This window comes from Haliotis asinina, chromosome 14, assembly GCF_037392515.1.
Source record: "Haliotis asinina isolate JCU_RB_2024 chromosome 14, JCU_Hal_asi_v2, whole genome shotgun sequence".
In the NCBI taxonomy this organism is placed as follows: Eukaryota; Metazoa; Mollusca; class Gastropoda; order Lepetellida; family Haliotidae; genus Haliotis; species Haliotis asinina.
The window spans coordinates 40,107,537-40,135,213 of NC_090293.1; the positions used below are offsets into that span (position 1 = coordinate 40,107,537).

Consider the following 27,677-nt stretch of genomic DNA (forward strand, 5'->3'; position numbering starts at 1 on the left):
AAAATAGTTTTGACATTCACATGCTGCCACTGGAGAAACGGAATTTGTTCGGAATTGGTTCGTAACTTGTTTCCAAAATTCTTTACATTTCCAGCTGCAGTTGTAGCATTAATTTCATCTGCCATTTTCCTGTTGTACTGTGTTTTCATAAATTTGAAAGATTTTTGGCATCCATATATTGACTCCTATTTTTGTCACATCTGAAATACCTGAACTTGTGAAGGTACCGGTATTTCTCCAAGTTTAAACGGCCACACGCCAGGGTCGTTGCTGGAATCGTTGCTGAAACTTCGAAGAACCGAGTTTAAGTTGTCCAGGGGCAGCAACGATATCAGAGAGTTTACCAATAGCATGCTCGACATCAGTTGACAGATCGAACCCATCGCACTCGCTCTGCGAGGTCCTCGGACACACGTTGCTGTTTATTGCCCTTTAAGTTGTGTCTTGCTGATTTTACGACTATTTGCTTTTCCTTAAAGGAACAAATTCAACAATGATGGGACGATTGGTACACACACACACACACACACACACACACACACAGAGAGAGAGAGAGAGAGAGAGAGAGAGAGAGAGAGAGAGAGAGAGAAAGAGAAGCAAAAACAACCTTTATAAAGTTGGGTCACCGCCATGAGTAGCGTGCGTTCTTCAGGACACACTTCAGGTGCTTTGATAGAAATATAAAGACAACACCCTTTTGCACAAAACAAATAGAATGCCTTGGAAAGTGTGCATGCAGTAGGTCTGTGTGTAGAATTGTATCTTGTCTCTCCGTCGGTAGAGGGGGAGCAGAGGAAGCGGTATGTTGTTCACTGAGGACCTCGGCACGTCCTCACATTGCGGGAACTGTCTGAAAATGTGTGACCAGGATACCTGAACTATCCTTATTCTCTTTATTATGAGTATTCTGATAACTAGTTTTAATTACTGCATATTGGCACCGAAACCCATGTAACATTCGTACCTGAGATCCTGCTTCATGTTGGTGTATAACAGTCAAAAGAATGCATCAGCCTACAATTCACCAAACAGTATGCTCAGTGTTGCTATGTGATGATATATCCACAGACGTTTATCCAGCGTTATATGAAGTTACTTTTTTCTGTTGAGTATAGTTTGTGCTTTCCATCATTCAACATAATCTTCAGATATTTTACATCTTCTTTTAGTTTTGGCGTCATTCCCTCGAACCTTCGTATCTATTCTCTTTCTAAATGAGGAAACGTATCAGACGCCAATACTCAACGGAAAATAAGAACCACGTTTCAACTTGCTGTTGAACTCGCGGTTATACCCCACATAACGAAGTCTTGAGGCCGCGGAAGATGAAAGTTCTTCATATCGCTAACACAGATGATAAATTAAAGAAGCATAGACAAAGTCAGACGGATGATGGCATAGTGATGATATTGTGACGACAAGAACAGACGTCACGCCCTTGTATATTCCACTGCCTAATAAGACAACTTAGCTAGTTGATTGAATCGTCCTGTATATGATTATTTTGGTTTCTTTAGCCTCGGTAAAAACCCGCTTTCTACCAGTTCAAATACATTGAAAAAGCATCCATCAAAGAACTAAAGTGTTTGCTCCTGCATTTATCATATTATAGAAACTGGCAACATTAGCAGAAAATGTATCGTATGTTCACAAGGGTATAACATCAAAACATATGAATACCAAAATAGCACAAAAACACATACATATTTCATAATCAAGTTATGAACATATAAAAATACCGTATCCACTTTTCATGATGCAATATAAACTGAACTCACAGTTGATCATACATTAATCAAACGTGTATGGTTGAGCACTCATCTAAGAAGGACAATGTCTAACACACGTCACGAAGGTGCCTGGTACTCCGTGTGTTTGTAGAGCACATTATGATTTACTTGAAGCTCTACATTGACAAGATATGAAATGCCTTTGCTTTGTGACACCCCTCCATCCGTCTTGATGGCATTGCATGTTTTGTCTGTAGTATCACTGTACCGAGTGCGCTTACATATGACGACAACGACTATGGTGGTAAGGATAACTGCGGCACCCACCCCTCCGATTGCAGAACCGAGTACCACTGGGGATACATCGCCTGGAAATAAACACAATATACACAGCCAGATACACAGTCAGATACACACATGATACACCGTCAGATACACGGTCAGCTATATGACTAAACAACCGGTATTAGCAAAACTAGAGATGATAATTCCAAGTGCCATGGTGGATGTTTTAGACATTTATAGCATGATACTTGTGAAAAGACCTTGTCCTGTACCCTCCAAATGCATTCTTAAGGATATCCCCTGGGCTGAGTTTGTGGTTATCTCCGATTGATATAGTTTAAACTTTATGAATGACAAAAGAAGATAAGTATGCATCACCTGTGTGGTGTGTACTATGGTGATTGAAAGAGTTAGTATTACTGCGCCGAGAATATTTTGCGTGGGGATGAAAAACGCAATTTTTCGCACAATATAAACTGACGCAGAATATTTTCGGAAACTGATTTCAAAACATGAAATAATATTTCGTAGTATATAAAGACCCACCCGAGGAAGGATCTATATTCTAAACATAACACTTCAGGTTTAGCAATGTTTGCGTACACATACTTACATGTTGGTGACGAGTTTAATAAAAGATAATAAAAGCGTAAGATAAAAAATACGATCCGTGTCTAGATCAAGATCGCGCTTGCTACATTCGTTTCACATGTGGGTAACCTCTCTCAGGTCACACGTATAACTTATATTTACATTACCGAGACACTTTAAAATGAAGATGATCTTTACGTTGACTTCGTGACCAGGAGAAAATGACAAATGATAATTTTGGATGTTATCTGATTCACCTTCATATATCTTGACATCTGTTGTTTTTCTGGTCATATCTGAAGTACCCGTGGGATTCGTTGAGCTGAACCAGACTGATACATCTGGGGATGTTGATGAGGCTGAAGGAAATGTTGACGAACGGGATGATGTCGATGATGATGAGAGCTGGTTTAATGATGTGGATGTGTGTTTGGGTGTGGACGCGGATGGGGACACTGACATGGATGTCCTCGTGGGCGTAGGCGTGGTCAAGAGTGTGGATGTGGGCGTGGTCACCAGTGTGGATGTAGGCGTGGTCATAGCTGTGGACGTGGGCGCAAAGGACATGGATGTAGGGCTGTTTGTGGTTGAAGATGAACGGGAAGACGAAGATGAAGTTTCGTCAGGTGGCAGCGACGAGGAGTCTGTCACGCATGTTTCACAGTCTGCAACATCACAAGAATGTTTCTGCTACACTGTGTATTGATGTGTAATACTGAAATCTTTTGTTGTGGACAATACCACAGAAGTATATACGTGACAACCTGAACGTGAGCAAGTACCTCCAGAAACGGGATGAACAAATAGCATTTTGAACACACGTGTCCAACAGAAGTGCAACCAACCGCAAAAGGATTGTCAGTTGGGTCAATACGTCATGGGGAGAACCGTCAAGACAGCTCTTGCTCTGGAAGCCGTGTCACGTAAATATCGCCAGTTCCAGAATTCATGAATTATGACACCTGATAAACGCGCTATGTGCCTTGCTAATGTAGCTGCATTTAAATGCAAGCAATCAATGTCCCTTCATCGACTATATGGCTACAGATGAAACCTGAGTTAATCACTGCCAAACAAATCCAAACATAAGTGTCACTTTGAGTATTTAAGCTTCACCACTATCACATGAAGTAAATCAGTTGAAAAGGTTATAGAATCTGTGACAGTGTGAATGCCATCACTGAGGACCATCGCCTACAAGACATTTTTATGCTGCTCTTTTGATTCCTAACGTGAAGAAAGTAATACAAACGAATACTTACCGTTTGAATCTATGATCGTTTGTTAAATAACTGTTGAATAAAATTCTGAGGCTTACACTTTCAACTAGAAAGGTAAAATTAGGAGGATTCTCAATCTTAATTTCACATCATTTGGTTTACTTTTGCGTTTAATGCAAAATTCGTCGGTACGTTTTCACTGTAAACAGATAATAGTAGAGACGCCCCAACCCCACCCCGTTTCAGTTCTTCACCACACCATCCCCAGCCTCAAGCAAGTTAGATACACCTACCCATTGTTGCATTCACGCAATGGCCGCTCAAGCACCACTGAAATAAAGCAGATATATTATAGTCAAGAAATGGATTGTTTAACCGGACATGAATAAAAATTAATCAATCACACATGGTTCTTTACTACATATAAGGTGTTGCTGGGTTTGGATACCCAGTTACTGATGACTGGTCTATACTACCGACTGTATTTTACTTCGCGTCCTGTGACGTGTAAGATGATGTTAAGTACGTGTATGCTTGTGAGAAAGTGTACAAGCATAGTGATGAAACGTTAGTAGTGATGTGTAAAGTGTTATTGACACTGATGTGTAATGTGTTATTGTGTCGAGCCTATCGTTATCTCGATATAAAAGCATGGTTCAAGTACCAAGTTGCTAGTGTGTATTGTGTTGAGTGTACTGTGAGTATTCGGATACCATGTTGTCTCCACACGAGGTGCCGTCTGCAGCAAAGGTATCGATGCATCGATCTTCCCGGTCCTGGCACAACATCATGGAACACAATCTGCTCAGATCGCCATTATATGCCCCCTGCAACGATGAACATACAATGGAAATGATACATGCATTGTTAACGAAACCCCGGCCTCATTGTAAAGTGTTGGAAAAGTGTAATGAAGGTTTTAAAACGTCAGATCTTCACCATTGACAATGGAGTTTTGTGGCTCCATCCCAGGTTCTGTGATGCCATTAAAGTAACCGCATGTCACGTCACTGGAACGCACGAAGGCCCCGATAGAATTTCATGTAAACCGGTACACTGCCATCACCTCCTGACGGCGCAAGCACCCTGGAACATGTCATACCTTCCGTGACGTTTGTTGCTGCATGTAGCCACGACATTATACCTGCCTTCCAAGAAATGACGTTCACGGTAACATTAATTATATGATAGTCGCAGAGAGACAGTCTCTTGACAAACTTTTTGACATACCTTTCCTACGGATCATTACCGTTTGTGTGATGATCAAAACTGGGCGACTAGTGTTCCCAGAGCAGACACCAGAACCGAGTGAGTAGTGTTCCCGGAGAAGACACCGGGACACAGAGGCTAGTGTTCTTGGAGCGAACACCGGAACAGAGTGGTTAGTGTCCGTGGAGCGGACCACCGGCATATATTGAAACAATTAGGTCGTTTGAATGTATGATGTTTCAAAGAATCTTAGGAAAATGTTTTTTAGTATGATGTTTACTTGCATGTTGTTGTTGAGAACCTACCACACACAGTTGCGACTGGGCACCATGAGCTATCTGACACTGCTCTTGGGCACTGTACACCTGTCCCGGGAGAGTCCTGGTGACATCGCTCACGTTTCTTGCCTGGATCCACTGGGTCAGACACCCCCTCGACTCGCCGCTGAAACCATATAACTTGGTATACTGGTCAAACATTTTGTTTGGTGGAATTTTAGTATATCTTAGAATGGAAATGTAGTCAGACAATTCCGTTTATCCAGAAGGAATTTATTTCAGTGAAATCGTTCGGATTTATACATTCTGGATTAACGAATCATTCACTTGTATGTAGAAATGCCTCTCTGTTGTGTAAACTTCCCAGTAAGCTACAGAGCAGAAGACAGGAATTCCGGATTCAAGGGAAGTAACGAGTTGATATTGTAAACAATAAACTTCAGCGCATATTACATTTATGGAGGTATAAGCTTAGAAACCAGTGTGTACGCTGTGTCAATCCGCATAATTCAACAAACGCAAAAAAATGTCAACAGATAAGTAAACACTATTCCTTTAGTGGGTTACAAAATCCTTTTTATGCTCTTTTATGTCTGCCCTGATATTGCTGGAAGGTTTCTGAAAGCGACACAGAACCCAACACTCACCAACTCCGGCACTGCTATTAACTGCCATTGTAATTGTATACTGGAGAATGATAGGGTGTTGGACACAGATTGTCCATAAGGCGTCTCACCCCTTGTCCAACAGAATGCTGATGTATTGCGTCAACTTCAGGGTCGAGCATGGGGAGAAGTCATAAGGATTGTAGGTGTTGTTTTCTGTACGTTGGTAGCCGACCCCATCAGACATAATGTATCTGTCGGCAGAGGAACAGTTGTTGTTGTCACCATCGTGGTCAACTCCTAATCTGAAACAACACAGTGACGGTTAAGATGCAGCGATTGCGTCAACAACATTGTGTTTCTCACTTCACAGGTTACATTCGTAAATTTACTCTTTTACTGGCGTGGGAATATTTTATGTCCGCTTCATATATTTATCCCAAAAGGACAACGTGCCACTTACACATTTCAATGTCGAAGGGCATATTGGTGATACCATATCTTCTGCACGAGTATATGCCGATACCGCTGTTTATCACGTCTTATCACATGTTTCCAAATTACTACACAACGAATGTGGATAATCATTATCAGCTATTAATGTTTCACCCATGTCCCAGCTAAAGCACCCAGCTGTGAATGGATACCTCGTAAGGATGGGAAAGTCACGTTAACTCAATGCGCTCAGGCTGCAAGAGTTGTATGCTCTCTGGAGAGAGATTGATAGTACGATGTGTCATTGACATTCAATTTTTTAATAATAATGGTTGATGAATAATAATCTGGTCAAATCTGCTTATGAATCTCTGGAGACATTACTGAATAAATAGTTTGCACAGACTTCATCTGCGGCTTTGAAGGTTTGTGATGATACATGCACTTGATACCTGCCTGTGCGCAACTTCCTTGTCCGTGATTTGAAAAGAAAGTAGCTAAGTAACTGCTTACACAAGTACAACCGCTCGTGTGTTGCTAAGTGATGCTCTCAATGTAGAGTAGTGTCCAAACCATCTGCCACCTCATGTGTTGCTATGTGATACTGAGTAGAGTTGTGTCTTACTCATGTGTCAGCTCATGTGTTGCTATGTGATGCTGGATAGAGTAGTGTCTCACCCATGTGCCAGCTCATGTGTTGCTATGTGACGCGCTTCTATGTGATGTTATATTGATTAGTGTCTCACCCATGTACTAATTAATCTGTTACTATGGCGTGCTATATAGAGTAGTATCTCACCAATGTGCCAGTTAATGTGATACTATGAGATGCTATATAGAGTAGTATCTCACCCATGTGCAAGTTCATGAGTTGCTGTGATGATGACTGACATGAGGGCCTCCTTGTCTTCTATCACGGAGATACTGAAGGGAGGCAGGTTACACACAGTGGCGTAGAAAGCGATACCTAGTCGAACCAATCATATGCTTCACCATAGGAGTGAATCAGTGTGTTTAGTTTTACGCCGCACTCAGCAATATTCCAGCTATATGGCAGCGGTCTGTAAATAATCGAGTCTGGATCAGACACGAAATGCTTCACAGTACAATATATACCACGACGAGACCGGGGTACTTGGGTGTAATCGACTGAAAGGGATGGTAGGCCTTGTCATGGGGGCCTGTGGATACAAGTGGCAATTTCAGTCAGCATAACTATAACAAAGCATTTTATCACACTTAAAATATCTTAGCATGCAAATGTAAATGTAATTTTACATTGAATCGACTAATGAATAAAATTTTCCAGCTTCTTTTCTAAAGGGTGGAAATCGTAGATTGTCGAATTGATAGTCTTACCTAAGAGATCCCCTCTTTCATCGCCAATCTGGAAGTAGAGGTCATACCTGAAACAATGTATAAATACTTTAATTTACCAGTTGGCCATTAGGAGCCTGCTGCCTCCTGCAGGCTTAAAACCTTACAGGCCGTGCATGGAATCTGCAGGTCCATTTTGTTAAAGGCAAACCAATAAAAACAAAATAGAGTACACTGTACATAGTTTCACACTGTTTCTACAAAATTAATTAGCGAAGACTATGGAACGTAGAGTAAAAACTGGTTTTGCTATTCCTTTGCGCAAATCACTGAAATACCAGGAAGTGGAACTGAAAGTCATCGTAACATGATCGTAATCATGAATGGTTTTCGAAGGTTAATAAAAAAAAATATGGGTAAGATTCTGTTTGAAAAAAAGGCATTTATTAAAGACCTCAAGCACCTGCAAATATTTGAAACTTCCGGTGTAAGATTGAAAACATGTCGGCGTTGAAATGGTACCTGGCGGATACTTTTTCAACACTGGATTAATATCTAGACTCACATTTCAACGATAGGGGTCTTTGTTTAACACTGAATATTCACTCGACTGCTAATGAAAATTAACCCGGGTCACGTATTCATAGGATACTTTGTTTGAATGACCCTAGGCCTCGCTGTTTCTACACTGTGGACGTACTTCTAATATTGAAAAGTAAAGTAAAGATGTAAACGTGTTATTATACAAGGAGGGTACATTGTATCTGTTCAATAGGTGACCCGTGTTAATTTTCAACAGCAGTCGGGTGATTATTCATTGCTGAAAGAGACCACTGGCGTTGAAAAAAGTGAGTCACGGTAATAATTCAATGTTGAAAAAGTACCCGCCGGCTAAATAATCTTACACCGGCCTAGTGCAATAGCAACCGGCACTAGTCCTCCGAGCCGATATCATTTCGAACGCTGACCTGAAATGTCACCAAATGATAGCTTAACATCTGTACTCTACGTAGTCATCACATGTTTACACAGTTATAAAGTTGGATATACGGATACTAAGTGTACGTGTAAATGTCAAGATACATACAAGGGTTTTTAATAAAATAAAATAAAAACACCGGCATCGGTTTAGAAGCATTTACTGCCAACAACAAAACGACGGAGGTCACTGACACACATTTTACAAAATACATAGAACAACACAGATGACGTCACTATTGAGAGTGACAACATGTCGATATGTTCATTTCTGTATGTTGTCATTTATGGTACAATTGTTATGGTTGGCACAGGCAGGAAAGTGCATAATGGCACAAGCACATGTGACGAATGTGAGCCAGATATATGGTCAATAATGAACCCAAGTTCAAACGAGCCGTAGGTGATCAACTTCAACAGTTGAGCTACTTATGACGTCACATAACAACGGGCTTGATAATGGCTCGTCGTTAAGCATTTTGCGGGCATTATCAAGTTACAGTGGACCGCTCATTTCTGATAACGTGCGGTCGTTTTAATGATAATTCTATCCATTTTAGTTATAATATAAGGGTATTATAGAGAAAAATGAATTATACAATTTTTAATAAATTAAGAATAAAAACAGCGGCATCGGTTTAGAAGCATTTACTGCCAACAACAAAACGACGGAGGTCACTGACACACATTTTACAAATATAGACACGTCATAGAACACAGATGACGTCACTATTGAGAGTGACGACATTCGACCTTGACCTTTACTCATACTACCAACCGCCATTGTTTTCAGTGATCAACAACGTTAGACTTCAAGTCGATATTTTCATTGCTGTATGATGTCATTTATGGTACAATTGTTATGGCCGGCACAGGCAGGAAAGTGCATAATGGCACAGGCACATGTGATGAATGTGAGCCAGATATATGGTCAATAATGAACCCAAGTTCAACCGAGCCGTAGGTGATTGAACTTCAACAGCTGAGCTACTTATGACGTCACCTAACAACGGGCTTGATAATGGCTCGTCGTCAAGCATTTTGCGGGCATTATCAAGTTACAGTGGCCCGCTCAGATCTGATAACGTGCGGTCGTTTTAATGATAATTCTATCCATGTTAGCTATAACAACGCGGTAGAGATGAACATACTCGAACATACATTACACTACTAGTGATACCTACGCCGTAAAGATCATGAGATGATCGTGGGCTGGGAGGTATGAGGCGTTCTGTTTGAGCTGGAGAGCACCGTCTTGGAGTTTGTCTCCATTCACACGATACAAATCCTGGTATTCCTGGGACTCGTTAAGACGGACTCGGCGAAGCCATTCCCCCTCTTCTGACATCTGGTGGAAGATAGGACCTAGGCTTTACAGGTTGCAAAAGGGTTAAATCAGATTTATCTTACTTAAGATGAACAAATAGATTTGATTTTTGTCCCCTGTGTTCCACGGTGATTGACTAGTGAACATATACCGAAATGGATTAAGAGTACTGAGCGTCTAAAATAATATGCATCTTTTGACATTGCCTCTTTATGTATAACCGGAAGTAGGGCGTGTCTGGGCGGAGACGAGGAATGTTTGGGCGGAGACGGGGCATTTCTGGTCATAGATAGATGGGGTATTTCCAGTCAGATATGGGGTATTTCTAGTTATAGATGGGGGTATTTCTGGTCAGAGATGCTGTAGACGTCAAATCGTGTTTTCGGTGATGTTTTACATCTGCTTCTCTGGGTATGTGTAGGAACTCTTCTGTCGACAAGGGAGGTCATTCTAATCCCAGCACGTTTTCCCAGTGACTTCGAGTCGAGCCATGCGAGTGTCTGAAACTTCGGTAAATATCAATTTTATTAATTAACTAGTTTCCTGTTTCCTTCATGGTTCAGTGAAGGTCCATCCTACCTATCTTTCATTTACGTAAGTTTACAGCTGGTAATATTTCATTTGATATTGCAAACTGTGATTTCTCTCGGCCACATGGCTTTCGTGACTCGCTCATGAAAATGGCCTTCGCGTGCAAGTTGTTTGTGTGTTTCAGTCAGCCTAGAGGTAAGTCAGATAAATGTAAACCAAGTCACATGTGCAAGAAATAAAGTCACATGAAATAAAGTGAATGAAGACCCAAAAGAAGACATCTGTGCTTATGAGGTTATAGATGTGTATTTTTGGCGTTAGTTTGGGTATGTTTGGCCGGAGGTAGAGTGTGTTTGGCCGTATGATTTATATGTTTGGAAGGAGATGGGATATGTTTGGCCGGAGATGGGATATGTTTGGCCGGAGATGGGATATGTTTGGTTGGAGATGGGATATGTTTGGCCGAAATGGCCACAATGAGTTACATATGTGTTGATTGATTCATGAGTGTAATACTTTTCCTTACAATGTATGAAGTCGGCAGTTGTCTTACCTAGCGTGACTAACTGCATGAATATCACGCTACCCAACACAATCTGGCGGAGGTCTTCTTCCTTATACAAACGTTGTCTACATCCCCTTACTATTAATTCTAAACCAAAACACATTTCCTACTCGACCGTCATGTACGAAGGATCACTTGTCGTGTGGTGTTCTTTCAAAACCACGCCCACATTGATGTCCGAGGTGTTGTTTTAGTGGAGCAGAAAACTTGGTAAGAGATCCAGTTTCTCACCTCTATCATATAACCGATCAGGCGAATATTCATTCGGGGGGAAAACCTTTTATATAGGACGTCAATCTGAAAACGAAATAAATCCACGTACAGCAAATAATTTGTTGGTAGACTAGCGCTTAGTGCCTGATTGTCAGAGCCGTAACTTAAATTCGTGGATATACTTGATTAGAGGATCGCAGAAATTATCATCCTTTCTCGTATGACGTCACGAAGCGGCACTTTTGATGCACGTACAATGCCACGCCTCGCTGACAAAAAAATGGTTCCAAATGTCCGCATTACACGTAAATACACGAAATCTAATCATCAACCACTGAACAACGAGCCCTAGATCACTAATGCCACCGATACCAATTTTTATTTTTACCAAACGACAGGTAAAACAGGTAGCACCAACCTCCTCACGTCTTGTCGTCTGCTATCTGTCTGTCTGTCCTTGTTCTTCTGATACAAGCAAATAACTTTACTTTAAGTGAAAAGGAATCCCAACCTGCTCAGAGATTCCTCAACCAGAGCAAAACTAGAAAACACTACATGATCCAGGGCGTTTGTACAGTTCCATGTACAAGCCTATATCCACATGTGTGCGTCTGTCATCTTACCCCATTCACAACATATCCGTAGTATTGACGTATTTCTTGTAGTGTCTCCTCTTGGCGTAGTGTTTCACTACTCTGTGTACTTCTGTTGTACCACCTGTTAACAAAGGTCAAAGTTCATTTTCAAGCACTAGCAACTACATTACTCCTGCACGAAGTGTTCAACATCGTGCTGGTTCACTGAAGCACACGGTGCTAATGCACTCATCTATTCTTGGCAATGATATTTTACAATTTATCATATTCCAAAACAGAATCATGTTCGAAAATATGTTTCGAACTCCATGCCCACTTGAACTCAAATCAAAAAGTGAAATCGGAGCTTTATCGCTGTGGTATTTTCACGAGACGTGGAACAACGCTTGGCATTTTGAAAAAGACAAACACTTTCCCTCTGTCTTGACAACAAAGACATATACACACAGGTAATAGTCTCACAAAGGTTTGAAACCCGAAAGATATCTTCATCGTGTCTTTTGACATAAAATTTTCCAATTATTTCTTTATTAAAAATTCCTTGGAAATCTATGTGGGAATTAAGCAGAAGGTTCGACGTGCTGTTCTGATTATCACAGAAATGCGTTATTTCGAGACGGGATGAAACGTGTTGTGCATTCAAATTCCGTAGGAACAGTGACCACAGAAATTAACTTCAAGACCAAATTCACGCTTCGAAGAGTTTAATCGGTAATGTGGACTTCTGACCTGCTGTAGAGGTAGTGCTCTATGAGGACAAGTACATCCACGTAAATGTCGTCAGCCTGGCGACGTTGTCTGAGGATGTCGTCAGAATTATTGATATCAACGTCTTCAAAAGGGCGTAAAGCTAGAAGGAAAAACACTTTAATAACCTACAGTAAATACCCTCAAACATATGTGTCATTCAGCACAGACCAATAGGACGTAGCAGGCAGTACATATTCCTCACACATTAATGTCATTCAGCACACACCACCAGGAAGTAGCAGTTGCAGTAAATACTCCTCAAACATTAGTGTAATTCGGCACACACCACTAGGACGTAGCAGTTGTAGTAAATACTCCTCAAACATTAGTGTAATTCGGCACACACCACTAGGACGTAGCAGTTGTAGTAAATACTCCTCAAACATTGGTGTCATTCAGCACACACCACTAGGACGTAGCAGTTGTAGTAAATACTCCTCAAACATTGGTGTCATTCAGCACACACCACCAGGACGTAGCAGGCAGTACATATTCCTCACACATTAATGTCATTCAGCACACACCACCAGGAAGTAGCAGTTGCAGTAAATACTCCTCAAACATAAATATTATGTGTCATTCAGCACACACCACTAGGACGTAGCAGTTGCAGTAAATACTCCTCAAACATTAGTGTAATTCGGCACACACCACTAGGACGTAGCAGTTGTAGTAAATACTCCTCAAACATTAGTGTAATTCGGCACACACCACTAGGACGTAGCAGTTGTAGTAAATACTCCTCAAACATTGGTGTCATTCAGCACACACCACCGGGACGTAACAGGCAGTAACACTCCTCAAGCATTAGTGTCATTCGGCACACACCACCAGGACGTAGCAGCTGCAGTAAATACTCCTAATACATTGGTGTCATTCAGCACCATATGAAATCTGTACATGTGTCCTTCTCAAATGGCAGCAGGATGTGCCTCCAAGAATGAATTCGTGTTAAAGATAAGTGTTATCTATTTGTTCATCATTCATGAGGACTTTAAGAGGAGGCATTATTATGAAGGTTTATTCGCAACATCTTAATGTAGAACTTAATATGTTTAGACAAGATGCCATTATCTTACCTCACACATGAATTTCGTTTTCTGATTCGCTAAACGCTATTCTATTATTTTCAATGAATGCCGCTTTCTGATTCGCTAAGCGCTATTCTATTATTTTCAATGTACCCCGCTTACAGGCGACGTAATATTTTCTAAGTAAGTGTAAGTAAACTTATCCTCAGTACATTTCGTTACACTCCATTACTGAGTCAAACAAAACCTTATGGGAGGTCGCGTCAGGTAGCCTTTGAGATTGACCAATCAGAACACAGCTTACCAAATCGCGAAAGTGCACATTCGCACATACCTCTTGAACTTTTTATCTCGAAAAGGTTCGTACCAGAACGATTCCAAATGCTATTTAGCGTACGATCGCTTCCGAGTGATGTACACGGCGTACATACAGCCATGACAACGATGAGTTTTTGACAATATTCAAGGATGTTATCTTGTGGAAATATTAGCTAATGGTAACCATGTCAACAGAAATCCAAAAGCGTATATACTGCAGGTCAAATAATTGTGTTATATGCGGATTTTTGTTTGTGGAGAGACCTGTGTCAGTGACCTGAATATTTTGAAAGTCTCTCCGATCCCTAGATAGTAGCCGTTGTCTGATTGGTTAAATCTATTTAACCGTCTCGCGTTTGATTGGACGGTCATTGGCCACTCAAAGGTTACCTGACGCGACCTTCTACTAGGTTTTGTTAGACTCAGTGGTAGATTGTAACGAAATATACTGAGACTAAGTTTACTTAAACTGTATTTTCAATGTACACCGCTAGGAATACCGAACTCTTCTGGTGCTTTATGATAGTACTTTTTTACCTCGAATAACACTGAATCACGCATCAAGCACGGAAATTACCAATGTTTTGCGATTGAAAATCGGTGGAAGGGAGATAACTCTAAATCTGTTTACCTTGTGTCGTCTGCAAAATGGCGATTCGCCTCGCATTCAACAGAAGTGCTTCAAGCAGTTCACAATTATGATTCAGGTGTTCGGTCAGATAAATACGTTGTTCACTGGACCCTTGGGGTCCATGGGCTCATGTACCCTCCGGGCTCGGGGAACATAAACAAGCCCATGGCCCCCAAGGGACCAGTGAACATCTTATATTGTCTACCCGTCTACCATTAACCACCAGGACGTGACACTACCAACAAACGTGTCATTCAGAAGTGTCTAGAGCTTGTGTCACTTATATACGACAGGGGCAGAAGTATCAAAGACCCTCCTTATTTCAGACAATCAGTGTCGGTGTATCTCAACTGGACGACACGTGCACATATAACTCACGTGGTATTTTGTAGTCATAGTGTTGAGTAAGGTGCGATACATCAGTTTGAAGAAGCTTGTACACGTCCTGATACTGAACTGTTTGTGACAGCATTGGACTTTCACGCTCCAGGCTGTATATACTGCCTTCCTCCGTCATGAAGGATCCCGCCTGGTTTAACAGAAACGTAATTGTGTCTGACATTAACGCGGATGCAGCAGTGATGGCGGTACCTGGGTACTGTACTAGTAAGATAACCAGCCAGGAGCTTTTGACACTACATAATTACTGTTGGCGGAGGGCAGAGGATGATTGGGAGTGGAGCGTATGAGGTGCATGTGAATAAATTGTTTCACTGCTCTTAACAGATAGCACCTCAGTATCTCGCATATTTATAATAGTAGAGAAATCTATACTCAACCTACAATGTCATACCTATATCTTTTTGATAAGGGGTTGGGGGTGGGGGACAAACGAAAGTCTACTAGGATATTAGCCCGTTGGTGTTCATGAAAAAGATACAGTATGTTGAAATCAGACAAAATAAATATGCGTCATGAGCTTTCAATGTTCCAATATCTATGATCAACATAACGAATATTAGACCCTTTGTTCTAGAGAGATTCTTTTGGGTACAGAGATTCCCCTTTGGGTACAGAGATTCCCCCAAAGAGAGTTTGGAATGAGCGTACCTTCACACAGGAGTGTGTTCGTCAGGTACCACAGCTTCCTTCATGTCCTGTTTTATCCCATAGCTGAAGTTAATACGACTCTCATTATTTTCCACCAGACACATGTTTGCATGTTATAGTTCAGCGTCGGAAAACTGTGTCTTTAAAAAATAACGGCAGTTAACTATGTATAAAATGCAAAAAAACTATCGGAAAGAATATTGGAAATGATATTCTGTATCAATGGAGTATTTGAACCTGTTGTGTCTAAATATACACCGGAAGAAAACATTAATCCTGGTCGTATAGCCTCTTTTTGCCCATAAAATATTGTTTGATATTGAGTTTCGATACGTTTTGTTTGTGGAAAGGGGAGAGTCTCAAATAAATTGGTGTGGAACTGCTGAGGTGACTGTCTTCCAATTTGTCATTAACAAATTCAAAGCCTGTTTGTTTTCTTTTAAGGAGATGTTTGCATACATGAATTATCCAGGTAGAGAGGAGCTTTTGTCTTTCACTCACGACTGAAGCACAAGTGAGCCGGTTTAATTTGGCAAATGTATTCAGAATGAGAGCGATGGAAATAGATTTTACTATTTCACATAATACGGCATTATTGCCTTTGTTGTTAAACATCTTTGTTATAAGTTATTTTCATTTTGACGTATAGTGATACTCCTGTGTTTTGATTGGTGCATTTGCTGATCAAAGGACCAGTTCATTTTTCATCAAACTTTACAGAATGTACATTTTTTTTAACCTTTTCATGATTTTTGACTCGAGCTAATTTTCATGGGAACTGTCTCCAAGTTATTAGTGTTTCCACCCCAATACCCTTCAAACATTGACACAGGTACAATAACATCATCAGACATTAACACTGATAAGTAAATAGTGTATGTATTTATGGAACTGGAACTACTTTGTTTTGGAAAAGTGTGAATAATATACCCGCTGCTAATTAAGTCACTACTTTCCAATCTAATCAGTAAATCGTCTAAATTGTGTGTCACCCTCAAATGAACATGGTGTTTACGTGCGATGTTGACTTGCGCAGTTCAAGGCGACAATAAAACAGTAAACCTCCACACGTCAAATGCGTTACTGAAGTAACATTTGCATGAAACAAGAACATGACTATTCATATGATCCTAATACTTACCGTGCCTGTCACGACACATGGCTAAGATTGCCTGTGAAACCAGATCTCCACAAACATACGTGTCACTGGTGTTGGACACGACAGCACTTGACATTGTGAATACTAATCTGTGTATACAGAGACAACAAAACCCTTTCCACTGACGTTAGAACTTTCTGCTTAAAGCAGAATCATTTCTACAGTTTACTATATCCCGAGTATGTGTTTGTTGCACGTCATATTAAGCAGTAGGAATGCTGCATAAAGTGATCTGCAAACAATCGTGTCGGGACCAGACAGTCTCGTGATTGACACTATGATAACTGAACATGTGTTTATGGATCACTGTCAAATAGTGATGATACCTGTGACACCCTTTGCTTTCCTCCATATGCTGATATTTCAGTTCTGGGAATGTACAACCAAGTATAGACACTTATAGACAGTTATATATCTATAATAACACAGAGACCCCTTCCTGCATCATGCTATCCCTCTAAGACTGGATGTGCTTATGTGCTTATACCACACCCAGCAAGATACCTATGTGTGAACACGCAACATCCTATAATGCCATTACATGTGCTTATACCACATCATGTAACTCCATGTAAATCCTGTAAAACCCCTACATGTGCTGCTACCACATCCTGTAACACACCTACATGTACTTATACCACACCCTGTGCCACTGCTTCTTGTGCTTATACCACATACTGCAACGCCCCTACATGTGCTTATTACACATCGTGTGCCCACCCCTACATGATCTTATACCACACCGTGTACCACCCTACATGTGCTTATACCGCATCCTGTACCATCCTTACATGTGCTTATACCACATTCTGTAACACCACTACATGTGCTTATACCACACCGTGTACCACCCTACATGATCTTATACCACACCGTGTACCACCCTACATGTGCTTATACCGCATCCTGTACCATCCTTACATGTGCTTATACCACATTCTGTAACACCACTACATGTGCTTATACCACACCGTGTACCACCCTACATGTGCTTATACCACACCGTGTACCACCCTACATGTGCTTATACCGCATCCTGTACCATCCTTACATGTGCTTATACCACATTCTGTAACACCACTACATGTGCTTATACCACACCGTGTACCACCCTACATGTGCTTATACCACACCGTGTACCACCCTACATGTGCTTATACCACATTCTGTAACACCACTACATGTGTATACAATCTCCTGTGAAACTGCTACATCCTGTAATGCCACCATTTACCTACATAACTTCGTGTGCTCCAACTACACTATTACCGTATTTTTAACAATTCTACATATTTTTATACCATATTCTCTTGCAAAACTACATGTGCTCATACTACATTTTCTTAAACCGCTACATGTGCTTGTACACCTTTTTGTCCTACCCCCCTACATGTGCTTCTACACCTTTTTGTCCTCCCCTGGTACATATGCCTTTTCTTCATTATTAAACGCCCTAAACCATTACGTAAAGAGTGTTTCTATAACAGCCCCTGTTATTCTTCTAATTCTCTGGTGCAATACAGGCTTCTACATCATATGAGTGGGTGCCTGTTAAACAGTTCATTATGGTCCCTGCAGGACAAAGAAGAAGATGTGGATGTCCTACCACCAGCAGCTGCACTGTGTTCTCCACGCGGTGACAGGAAACCCTCATGGTCATCAGTGAAGTGTGGTTGTGATAGAACTTGGTCTGAAATCATATCGTATCTTATGGCATCGCTTTCGCCAAGGCAACATGGATGTTCTCACGCGAGAACGTTTTCGGTACATTTCACTAGATTCAGTGAACATGCCTACTGCTAGACACATATTAGAAGATCCTGCGCACTAAACGCATTTGTGACAAGAGAGGTTTAACGAATTGAGTGAGTACACTTGGCTGCTACAGGTAGCTTGACGATTATGCACGTGCAATACATGCTAACCGTGACATGAAATCAACACCGCTACTGATTAACACCTGTCTCGGTACTGTGTAACACCTGTCTCGCTACTGTTTTACACCTGTCTCAATACTGTTAAACAGATTTCAGTTGTAGTAAAAAATGTCCAAGTTAGGAAAACATGGGCAAATAGTTCATTCTCCGGCAAGATAGATCGCATACAATGTTATCATGTATATGGACAAAAATTGTGCAACCAAAGCAGATTCTCTTTTACAAAGTAGCCTTACTACTGGACTCTCAACGGCAACTTTAAAGCGCATTAAGGCAGAAGGTGATAGGAGTGCGAGTGGACCTACATTTATCAGTCCCACCAAGTTGCGCAAACCCAAAACTTGCAGTTACAAACTTGATGATTTCGACCGGTGTGCAGTCCGTCAATTTGTACAAAGTTTATATGGCGTGAAAAACAACAACCCACTCTGGATACGATGTATGATATGGCAAAGTGCCAGTTGAACTACAAGGGTTCTAAGGAAAGTTTTCGAAAAAATCTCAAAGACATGGGGTTTAGGTGGTGAAAAACGCAGTCAAACCGTAAACTTTTAATGGAGCGTAAAGACATTGTTTCCAAGCGTTTGCAATACTTGCGTGCAATAAAGAAATACAGAGAAGAAAATCGAACACTCGTCTTTATCGATGAAACATGGTTGCATGTACACCACATTGTCCCAAAGTGTTGGCAGCTTGAGGATGAAGTCGTAATAAATGGGGTTCAACATCCGTCTGGCACCGGACCTCGGCTTAATTGTGGTTCAAATGCTTCGCTTGTTTTGATTCCAAACTCAAATCAGCAGACTATCATGACGAGATGAACTTTGATAATTTTTCCAAATGGCTCCAGGAAAAGTTGATCCCAAACCTTCCACTACACTCTGTCATCGTCATGGATAATGCACCATATCATAGCAAGCAAGTGGACAAATGTCAGACAACCGCCAACAGAAAAGATGACATAAAAGCGTGGCTACAAAGGCGCAATATCTCATTTGATGAGAAAATGCTTAAAGCCGAACTTTTGTTTCTTGCAAAATCCAACAAATCGGGCCCTGTCTACAGAGCAGACACGATGTTGAAGCAACATGGTCATGATGTATTACGTCTCCCTCCATACCACGCAGAACTAAACCCGATTGAGTTAATTTGGGCAAATGTGAAAAATTATGTCGCTTCACAAAACTTGCAGTTCACAAAAAGTTCCTTAAGAGTTGTCATAAATGAAAGGGTGTCTGCAATCGGTGCAAAAGAATGGTCGGAATGTTGTAAACATGTTAAAACAATTGAAGATGGTTACTGGCAACGCGAAATCGCAGTAGCACGGGAAATTGACAGACTAGTGATTGCCTTTGGACTTGCAAGTGATTCAGACACAAAGACTGATTCAGAGAGTGATAATTAAAGCATAAATCACTAAGTCCGCCTGATTTTCCAGCATTGTTGTATCTTGTATAATAATTGACACATACTATATCAGGGGCCCCTTTCACAAAGCTCTCGTAAGCCTAAGATCTCGTAACATTTCTCGTAGCATTCGTACCTCCTATACCATAACATAGGAGGTACGAATGATACAAGAAAAGTTACGAGATCTTAGGCTTACGAGAGTTTTGTGAAAGGGGCCCCTGGTTTTTACTATTCCCATACTTTGTCATAAAAAAGAGTAATCATTTGTGAGTTGTCTGCATTTTAGAATGAATTTTTAGTCACTGATAAATCTACTGAGTCTGGTACTGAGTAATCCCCAAATCGACAAATTTGTGTACAAAGATATTTCTCACTGACTTATCACTGTCAAAAGGTATTTTCAGTTTTCTGTACACAATTTTGGTGACCATAATAAAAATATGACAAAAATTAGGAAATATTGTTTGAGTACTAACCATTTCTCTGGAACTGGTTATATAAATTTCCAAGACATGTATTCCCGGTCGATCACCAGCGGAATTATGGACGAAAATCAGCCCGTACAGAGAAATAAGAACAAAATTATGGGATAAAAATATTTCCCCCTTGCTACCCTGATTTAGCCACCACCATTCAGTAACGGATAACTTTTAACATATTAAAAAGTTAAATGAAACACAATTAACTATATGTAGTTATTATCTATTTAATATTTAGCAGACGAAAAGTCAACTTTACCCATTAAAACAACACCGCATATTCCTTCGAATGATAAGACTGCAATTTCAGGCATAAGATACTGATATTCCACGCTAACCTTTAGTTAAGACGAAGACAAATAGATGATTGGCGCATTGACAAGCATTTTAGATATTCAACAATTTTGTTAAAAAAAACCCAGGAAAATGTCATTTGCTTCGTGAAATGGATCGGTGGTCCTAACCATATTTGCTCAGTATATTGTGTTGATTCAATTCGTTGGGATTGTACCTGTTCCCAAATCGAGTGTGCTATAACAAATTCAAGCGTGAAACGCACGGGGAAAATGAACTTCTCGATATTTATCAGACAGCCTGTCTCCCTCTTGTTTCAAGTGGATCGTTCTGTGGGGCGTTCCCAAGTATGCAAATTGGGGTCATTTGTTAGGTCGTGGATCATCTTATATGTGTTTACCAGTACTAGAGCTCCAGATCTCACAAGGCTGCCGCTAAGTTGAGAAGTTCACGTACTGTACATAGTTCCATTAACAAACCCTTATTTGCTGTAAATACAATGGTTTTGGACCTGGGCCTCTTTCTATATAATTCATTAAACCGTAGATTATGAAGTAGATACATTGATATACATTTTGTTTACCCGAATCGGCATCGTACTCTTTGTGACGTAACTTTCTCTCTCGACTCCATTAGGGGTGTACACCGGGGCGTTGGCGTCTACATGGGTGTTGGCAGTCACGCTGATGTTGTAGGCCTGGACACCTGTTCTGATTGTGAAGGATAGTGTCACCGGAAGATGACAGTCCCGGCTCTCCTGTAGACTTTGGGGTGAAAAGCTGACAGCTGCTTTGATTCCTGAGAAAGGAATAAAAAGTGGTCATTTGTAAGTTAACAAGGACCGATATGTCTTAAGACTGAATGACCGAAAACCCACAGACAATGAGCTTTGTACGAGCGTCCTCTCCACGGCTGGCTGTCGTATGTATACTCGGTGTGCCGTGTTACTGATAGCAGCTCGTATGCCACTGTCTACCCAGAAGCTGCTTGGTACGTTTAACATATAATTCATTAAAGCTGACATGTCTCACCGGACAACCGTACACTCACCACTACCTCCATGTACAGCAGGGGATAGAGTCAGCACCAGGACCACCACAGAGAGCGTATAGGTCGACATCTTGACTTCAACCGTAAACCGCGGGCATTTGGCCCTTTCACAGTGGTCTTAACTAGGTTAAAGGAAAATTCTATCTCTGTCTGTGTGTCAGTGTAAATATGGAAATATAATACAATGCATACTGAGAGTTAACGTAACTGATATGGATAAATACGCTCGAACTGCGACGTGTACATGACGATCATGCTTGAGGTAACATCTCGTCTCAAGCCAAGTAGACTTGAAGACAAAACAGACAAAATGAATGTTTATTAAAGTTTCACCGTGATATAGAATAGATACCTTACGAAAAAGACTAAACGTTGAGCCACTCCTATTAGCAGTTATGAGAGGCCAACTTCTGTAAAATGTACACAAAGATAAAAAAATATTTGTGTTATATAACGATAACTTTTATGATGAATAGATATAAAGCTGAATCAGGTATCAGATACCCTAGTGTATACATATAAAACTTTCGTCCAGAAAGAATACAACGACACGTTTTGGCAGCAATAAAACACACATTTGGGCTGGGTAAGATATAATATAGCTGTTGAGTTTTGAAAGTAGACCAATTCTTTGAAAGACTATGGAGGAAACGAATAACAAAAGGCAAGTTAGTATGCACACACAGAGTAAACTAATCTTATAAACCAGTTCAGAGGGACAACTCATTGTAGTTCGATATAACCGTAGTTAGATATACGTATCTTGAATAAAATAAATGCATCAAGTGGCCGGGGCCAAACAAATGGCCGTCATTTCGAGTTTAATGTAATTTACTGCATAATGAGTAATCATTATCATAATGAGTAACCATTATGTCGGTGTTAGCATCACTTTGAGGTTAGGTCGACGTGGTATGGTGCCATGTCCTGTTAGTCCTTGTCTGTCGACCAACTACACATCGAGTCTCAGTACCGTGGCGGCTTCCAAGCTGACCAGCTATTTTCGAAAGCCCACTCTTAACACACTGGCTACGATCAGTTTTAAGACCTCCCACGGCTACGAACGTTTCGAGAATTAGGACCCTGGTCTGTAGTTGGCGGACTTGAGTGAGCGAGGCCATTAGTGGTCTCCTGTAGGGCTGATTGTCTGGCTCTTCGTTACAACTAACAAACGGCTCTCTACCCCAATGTACCTAACATCAGTGATGTGGTATCTTATTTGTGTTCAGGTCTACGTTGACCCCGTTTCACATCCTCAGCGCCATGACCATCTCAGCTTCACAATTTTATCTCAAGAATAAATCGAAAGGCTCTTAACAATAAAGAAATTGCTGTGTGTATAACGTAAATATGAACTCATGGGAGACATAGCACACCGTTATCTGTTTGCGACAGGTCATCTTGAGAATTTGCCAGGAGCGAGAAAAAAGGAAGAAAATGGATAAACATTGCTGGTATCTTATGATATGGCATGACATGCAACAATAACTTATTGGGTGATTCACGCAGTCATGATGTTGATCTATTAAAGGACTGGTATATTTAAGCGTGGCATGGCAGACTAAACATGTCAACAAGACTCATTGCAACATGTCACGGAACGTGTGAACGTCATGTGACAAGCGGGACTGGAGTTCTATGTTTCACAGATGATCGCAGTATGTTTCACGATATAAACTAGAAACCGTAGCAACGACGATCAATAGATCCCTAGGAGAGCGTTATAACCACTAGGCCACCCCACCGTCTACAGGCGTCTACGAGAATGACTTCATTGCACCAAACAATATCACTCATTTCAACATTGCCTTTGCATTGTTTAGTATAAACATCTTAATGTGACCTTATGTAATAGAACTGTACTCATCTGAACAGCTAGTAACAAAGAGATGAAGGTATCTCAGAGTCACGGACTATGAGTGTCATGTCGTGTCAAACTACTTGCACCTCATTCTGAGTTCATGTTATGAACTCAACTCAATAGTGAAAAAGTAAGTTACGAGTATTCAACAAATAGACTGCTTCCGCTACTGCACAAGTGATATGTCATCGAAAATTTTAGCCATCACTTTCGTTTTGAAGCTTAAGCCTACCATATTGCTTCTGTTGGTACACTTCCCTTCGTTCAAGCCATTACTGGCACATCTCAATGTAAAATCAGAGTGAAAATTTGCGGATTTCCGTTCTATGAAGTAGTGTAAAAATACCATTAAATTATTTTTATTGCATTAAGTCCTTACCTTCTCACGCAATTTTCAAGCGTTCCACATTTGGTAAAACATTACACTGATTTCAATCATTCTGCAACAGGAAGGCACAGCATAGATGTAAGTGGCAGTAAGGTGTGTCTGTTATAAAGATCCCAAATAATGACTCTTTTCTGTAAAATACTGAAGAACATTCGTGATCATGGCGAATTTTCTATTCTAAAAAGGTAAGGCCTGGGTTATACTGTGTTCTGATACAGGAAGTGTGCAGTGATGGCCATAGTGCTACAAACAGTTAATATTAGAACCATATCTAGTCGATGGGAGCCATCGGTATCAGTACCCATCCCCGTCTGTCACACTCTCTGGTTTCGGTGAAAGAATATACATCTTGAGTGTTAAAATGATTCTGTAATTTTTGTTTACAGAAAGCGAAACGAGCAAACATTCTAGTCGCATGTCCAACAACTACAAAGTAGTTGTCGCATGTCCTACATTCGGTGATTAATGAATCTATATCGTTGCCAGCTACCATACCATACTGTATGGTTGTCATAAGATGTGAAAAACACCAATGAAGATCCGCAGCAGAGATACCATTACTCCCATTTTAATTGGACTCAGCCACGTATGTACATGATATAAGAGCGACTGACAAGTACATTAGAGCTAGGAACCAAGAGTTATTTTGGCCAAGTACAATCATGTTCCTAGGACTTGCAGTCTGTATCTCTGTCGGTAAGGTCACAGTGCTGTTATTTGGCCATAATTCAAACATTAATATCAAGGTGAGGTTAGAATATACGATTACTGTGACTATAGCGTGGACATCACTTACAATGAAGACTCGTTAATATGACATCGTCTGTTCTAGATAATTTGTCGCATTATCGAATTCTGAGTGCAGATCACATTCGTTGTCAAAAACAGGACAATCATGACTCATGTGAAATTTACAACTGAAAGGATATGCATGTCAAGATATTTGTGTGTGCGAAACCACAACGCATAACTGTAGGTCAACGTGTCAGCTCCGATGTAGAAATTTGAGTAGAAGGGCCATAGATTTGAAAGTACTCCCATATGTTAAAGAGCCAAGTCAAATTACTACGAGGGCAAATTTAGGCAATTGGTATTACGAATGCTTTGCTTTGCTTTGCTGGAATGCTGAAGAATTAGTGACTGTATATATAAGGTGAGACAGAATTCATTTGACATTTGCAATTTATAGTGAAATTTATTTCAAACTTTTGCACTATTGCAAAAGGTTTATTGTGGAACGGGTAAAATGGTGTTTAAACTTTGAAATGGAAAATTCTTAAGTTCCTTGACCCTGAGACAATCAGTCAGATTTATTGCAGATTTCTTCACATTTAAAACTTCAAGCCAAACCTGCAATGAGGAAATTTCAGATTGAAAATTGTTTTGAATCACTATATTGATGAGGGAGTCTTTGGACATTAAGTTTTAGAAATGGTTGAAGAGGAATGTTCAGACAAATTCGAAATGCAAAAAAATAAATAAAATAAATAAATAATAATAAAAAAAATAAAAATAAAACTGAAAAGGATGGAAATGAAAACAAATGAGATGTAGAAAAAAGAGAAAAGGAGAAATAAATGAAAAATAAAAATAAAACTGAAAAGGATGGAAATGAAAACAAATGAGATGTAGAAAAAAATAGAGAAAAGGAGAAATAAATGAAAAAGTTTGAAATGAAGAAAGAAAAGGAAATAGATTTTTTAAGAAAAATAGAAATTTAACTGAAAAGGTAAGAAAATTCATCTCCACCCTCAAATGCTTCCTCTTTTGATATTGAGGATCATGCTAGACTGGTACCACCTTTTTATGAGAAAGAAGTAGACAAATATTATCTACATTTTGAAAAAGTCGCTGAAAATCTCAAGTGGCCCACCTCAAAACATGTTAAACCTGCTTCAAATTCTTGTGGCAAGCAGTCCCATTCTTTTCAACAGTCTAAGCCTAACAGTGCCAATGGTTCTGATCCTGTTTGTGCATATTGTAAGAAGCCAGGTGATTTGAATTCTGCATGTTACAAAACTCCAGTTTAAAAAATCAGGCCGCAGGTTACCCAGATGCTTTTGTGTTCATCGCATATTAGTCTTTCTTACCAGCTGGTTCTGAGGAGAGTTTTTGTTTGTAAGAGTAAGTCACCAAATTCTGTAGTTCAGAAGGAGTTTTTGCCCTTTATTTCTAACAGTTCTGTGATGTTTTGCTTCAGGGTATAGGTGACAATTCTGCACCTCTCCATTTTGTGAATTTGACTTCAGATCTGATTTTAGGTGAGGTGAAAGTGCTTGTGTCTTGACTCTCTCCCAGTTCATGGTGTTTATTTGTTGAACGGTGATGACCCTTGGAGTTATACTGGAGTTGTGGCATCATTCGGCCTATCTACATCTGTCAGTCTTTTCTTCTGTTTGTAAACATCTGACTGACGACCCGTCGTGTAACATTCCGTATAACTGTTTCTCACTCTCAAACCAAGACTTTGGTGAGTTTTGATATTATATTTCTGACCCATTACTTTAAATATGACTCATTTGCATTGTACTAGAATCCTCTCTGGTGAATCGTTGTACCTTGCTATTTGTCTGCTCAATACGTAATATTGAACATTTTAAACTTGTCTGTGTTATATTTTGCTGGTTCATAGGGGATTTCTTATACCCTTTGTCACGGCACATTATTACCCGTAACAGTGTGTGTCTTACATTGTCAAGCTGTTATGTCGTTAAGTTGCAGTGTGTGTCTTACAATGTCAAGCTGTTATGTTGTTAGGTTGCAGTATATGTCTTACAATGTCAGACTGTTGTATAATGCATGTGTTGTTAGGTTGCAGTGTGTGTCTTACAATGTCAGACTGTTATGTTGTTTGGTTGCAGTGTGTGTCTTACAACGTCAGACTGTTATGTTGTGGACAAAACCAGTGTTGGTAAGGACAGACGGGAAGAAGTACTGAGTAATATACCTCTAGTCATTTGCATCCAACATGTGAACATAGACCATGTTTCTTCTATGAAGACAATACCTGTCTGTTTCAGCCTGCACGGTGGAAGGTGTGTCCTACGATCAAGGGTCCCAGGACCTGGTGTCCATCACACACGAGAAGAACGTCAGTCTGACCGGGTGCTCAGCAATGCTGGTATCCTTGAATACATGTGGTGAAAGTTACTTCTTCCTGTCTTCTGTGTACAGTTATACACTCCCCTACTTCACAATAACTCTCCCGGGACAAGGGAACACGACATATGCGATAGGTTTTGGATCAGACTATCTTGGCCACGTGTCAGCTGTTAACTATATGTGTGGATCAGGTCAATGGTTTTGGGTGTCATGGGAAAATCGGATGATCACATTTGGACTGGGGTTACTGGTAGGCGAAGAAGAGATTCTACGGTCAGACACAGTAGATGTCGACCCAATCACATTCTCAGGAATCAAGACTATGGCACAGGCGTAT

The 27,677-nt window shown here is 40.4% G+C and overlaps 1 protein-coding gene across 1 annotated transcript; it reads right to left on the minus strand.

Annotated features, from left to right (window-relative positions):
• Positions 1-1,685: 1,685 nt before the first annotated feature.
• Positions 1,686-27,469, minus strand: LOC137262108 (uncharacterized). Its single transcript, XM_067799886.1, has 16 exons — positions 27,246-27,469; positions 21,523-21,737; positions 18,426-18,509; positions 14,989-15,139; positions 12,610-12,730; positions 11,908-12,001; positions 11,303-11,368; positions 9,833-9,996; positions 7,713-7,759; positions 7,206-7,320; positions 6,050-6,223; positions 5,341-5,479; positions 4,540-4,653; positions 4,120-4,156; positions 2,864-3,271; positions 1,686-2,098 (listed from the first exon to the last, which is right to left on the minus strand). The coding sequence occupies exons 2-16, from the start codon at positions 21,532-21,534 to the stop codon at positions 1,848-1,850; spliced, it is 1,977 nt and encodes a 658-aa protein (XP_067655987.1). The 5' UTR covers positions 21,535-21,737; positions 27,246-27,469; the 3' UTR covers positions 1,686-1,847.
• Positions 27,470-27,677: the final 208 nt, after the last annotated feature.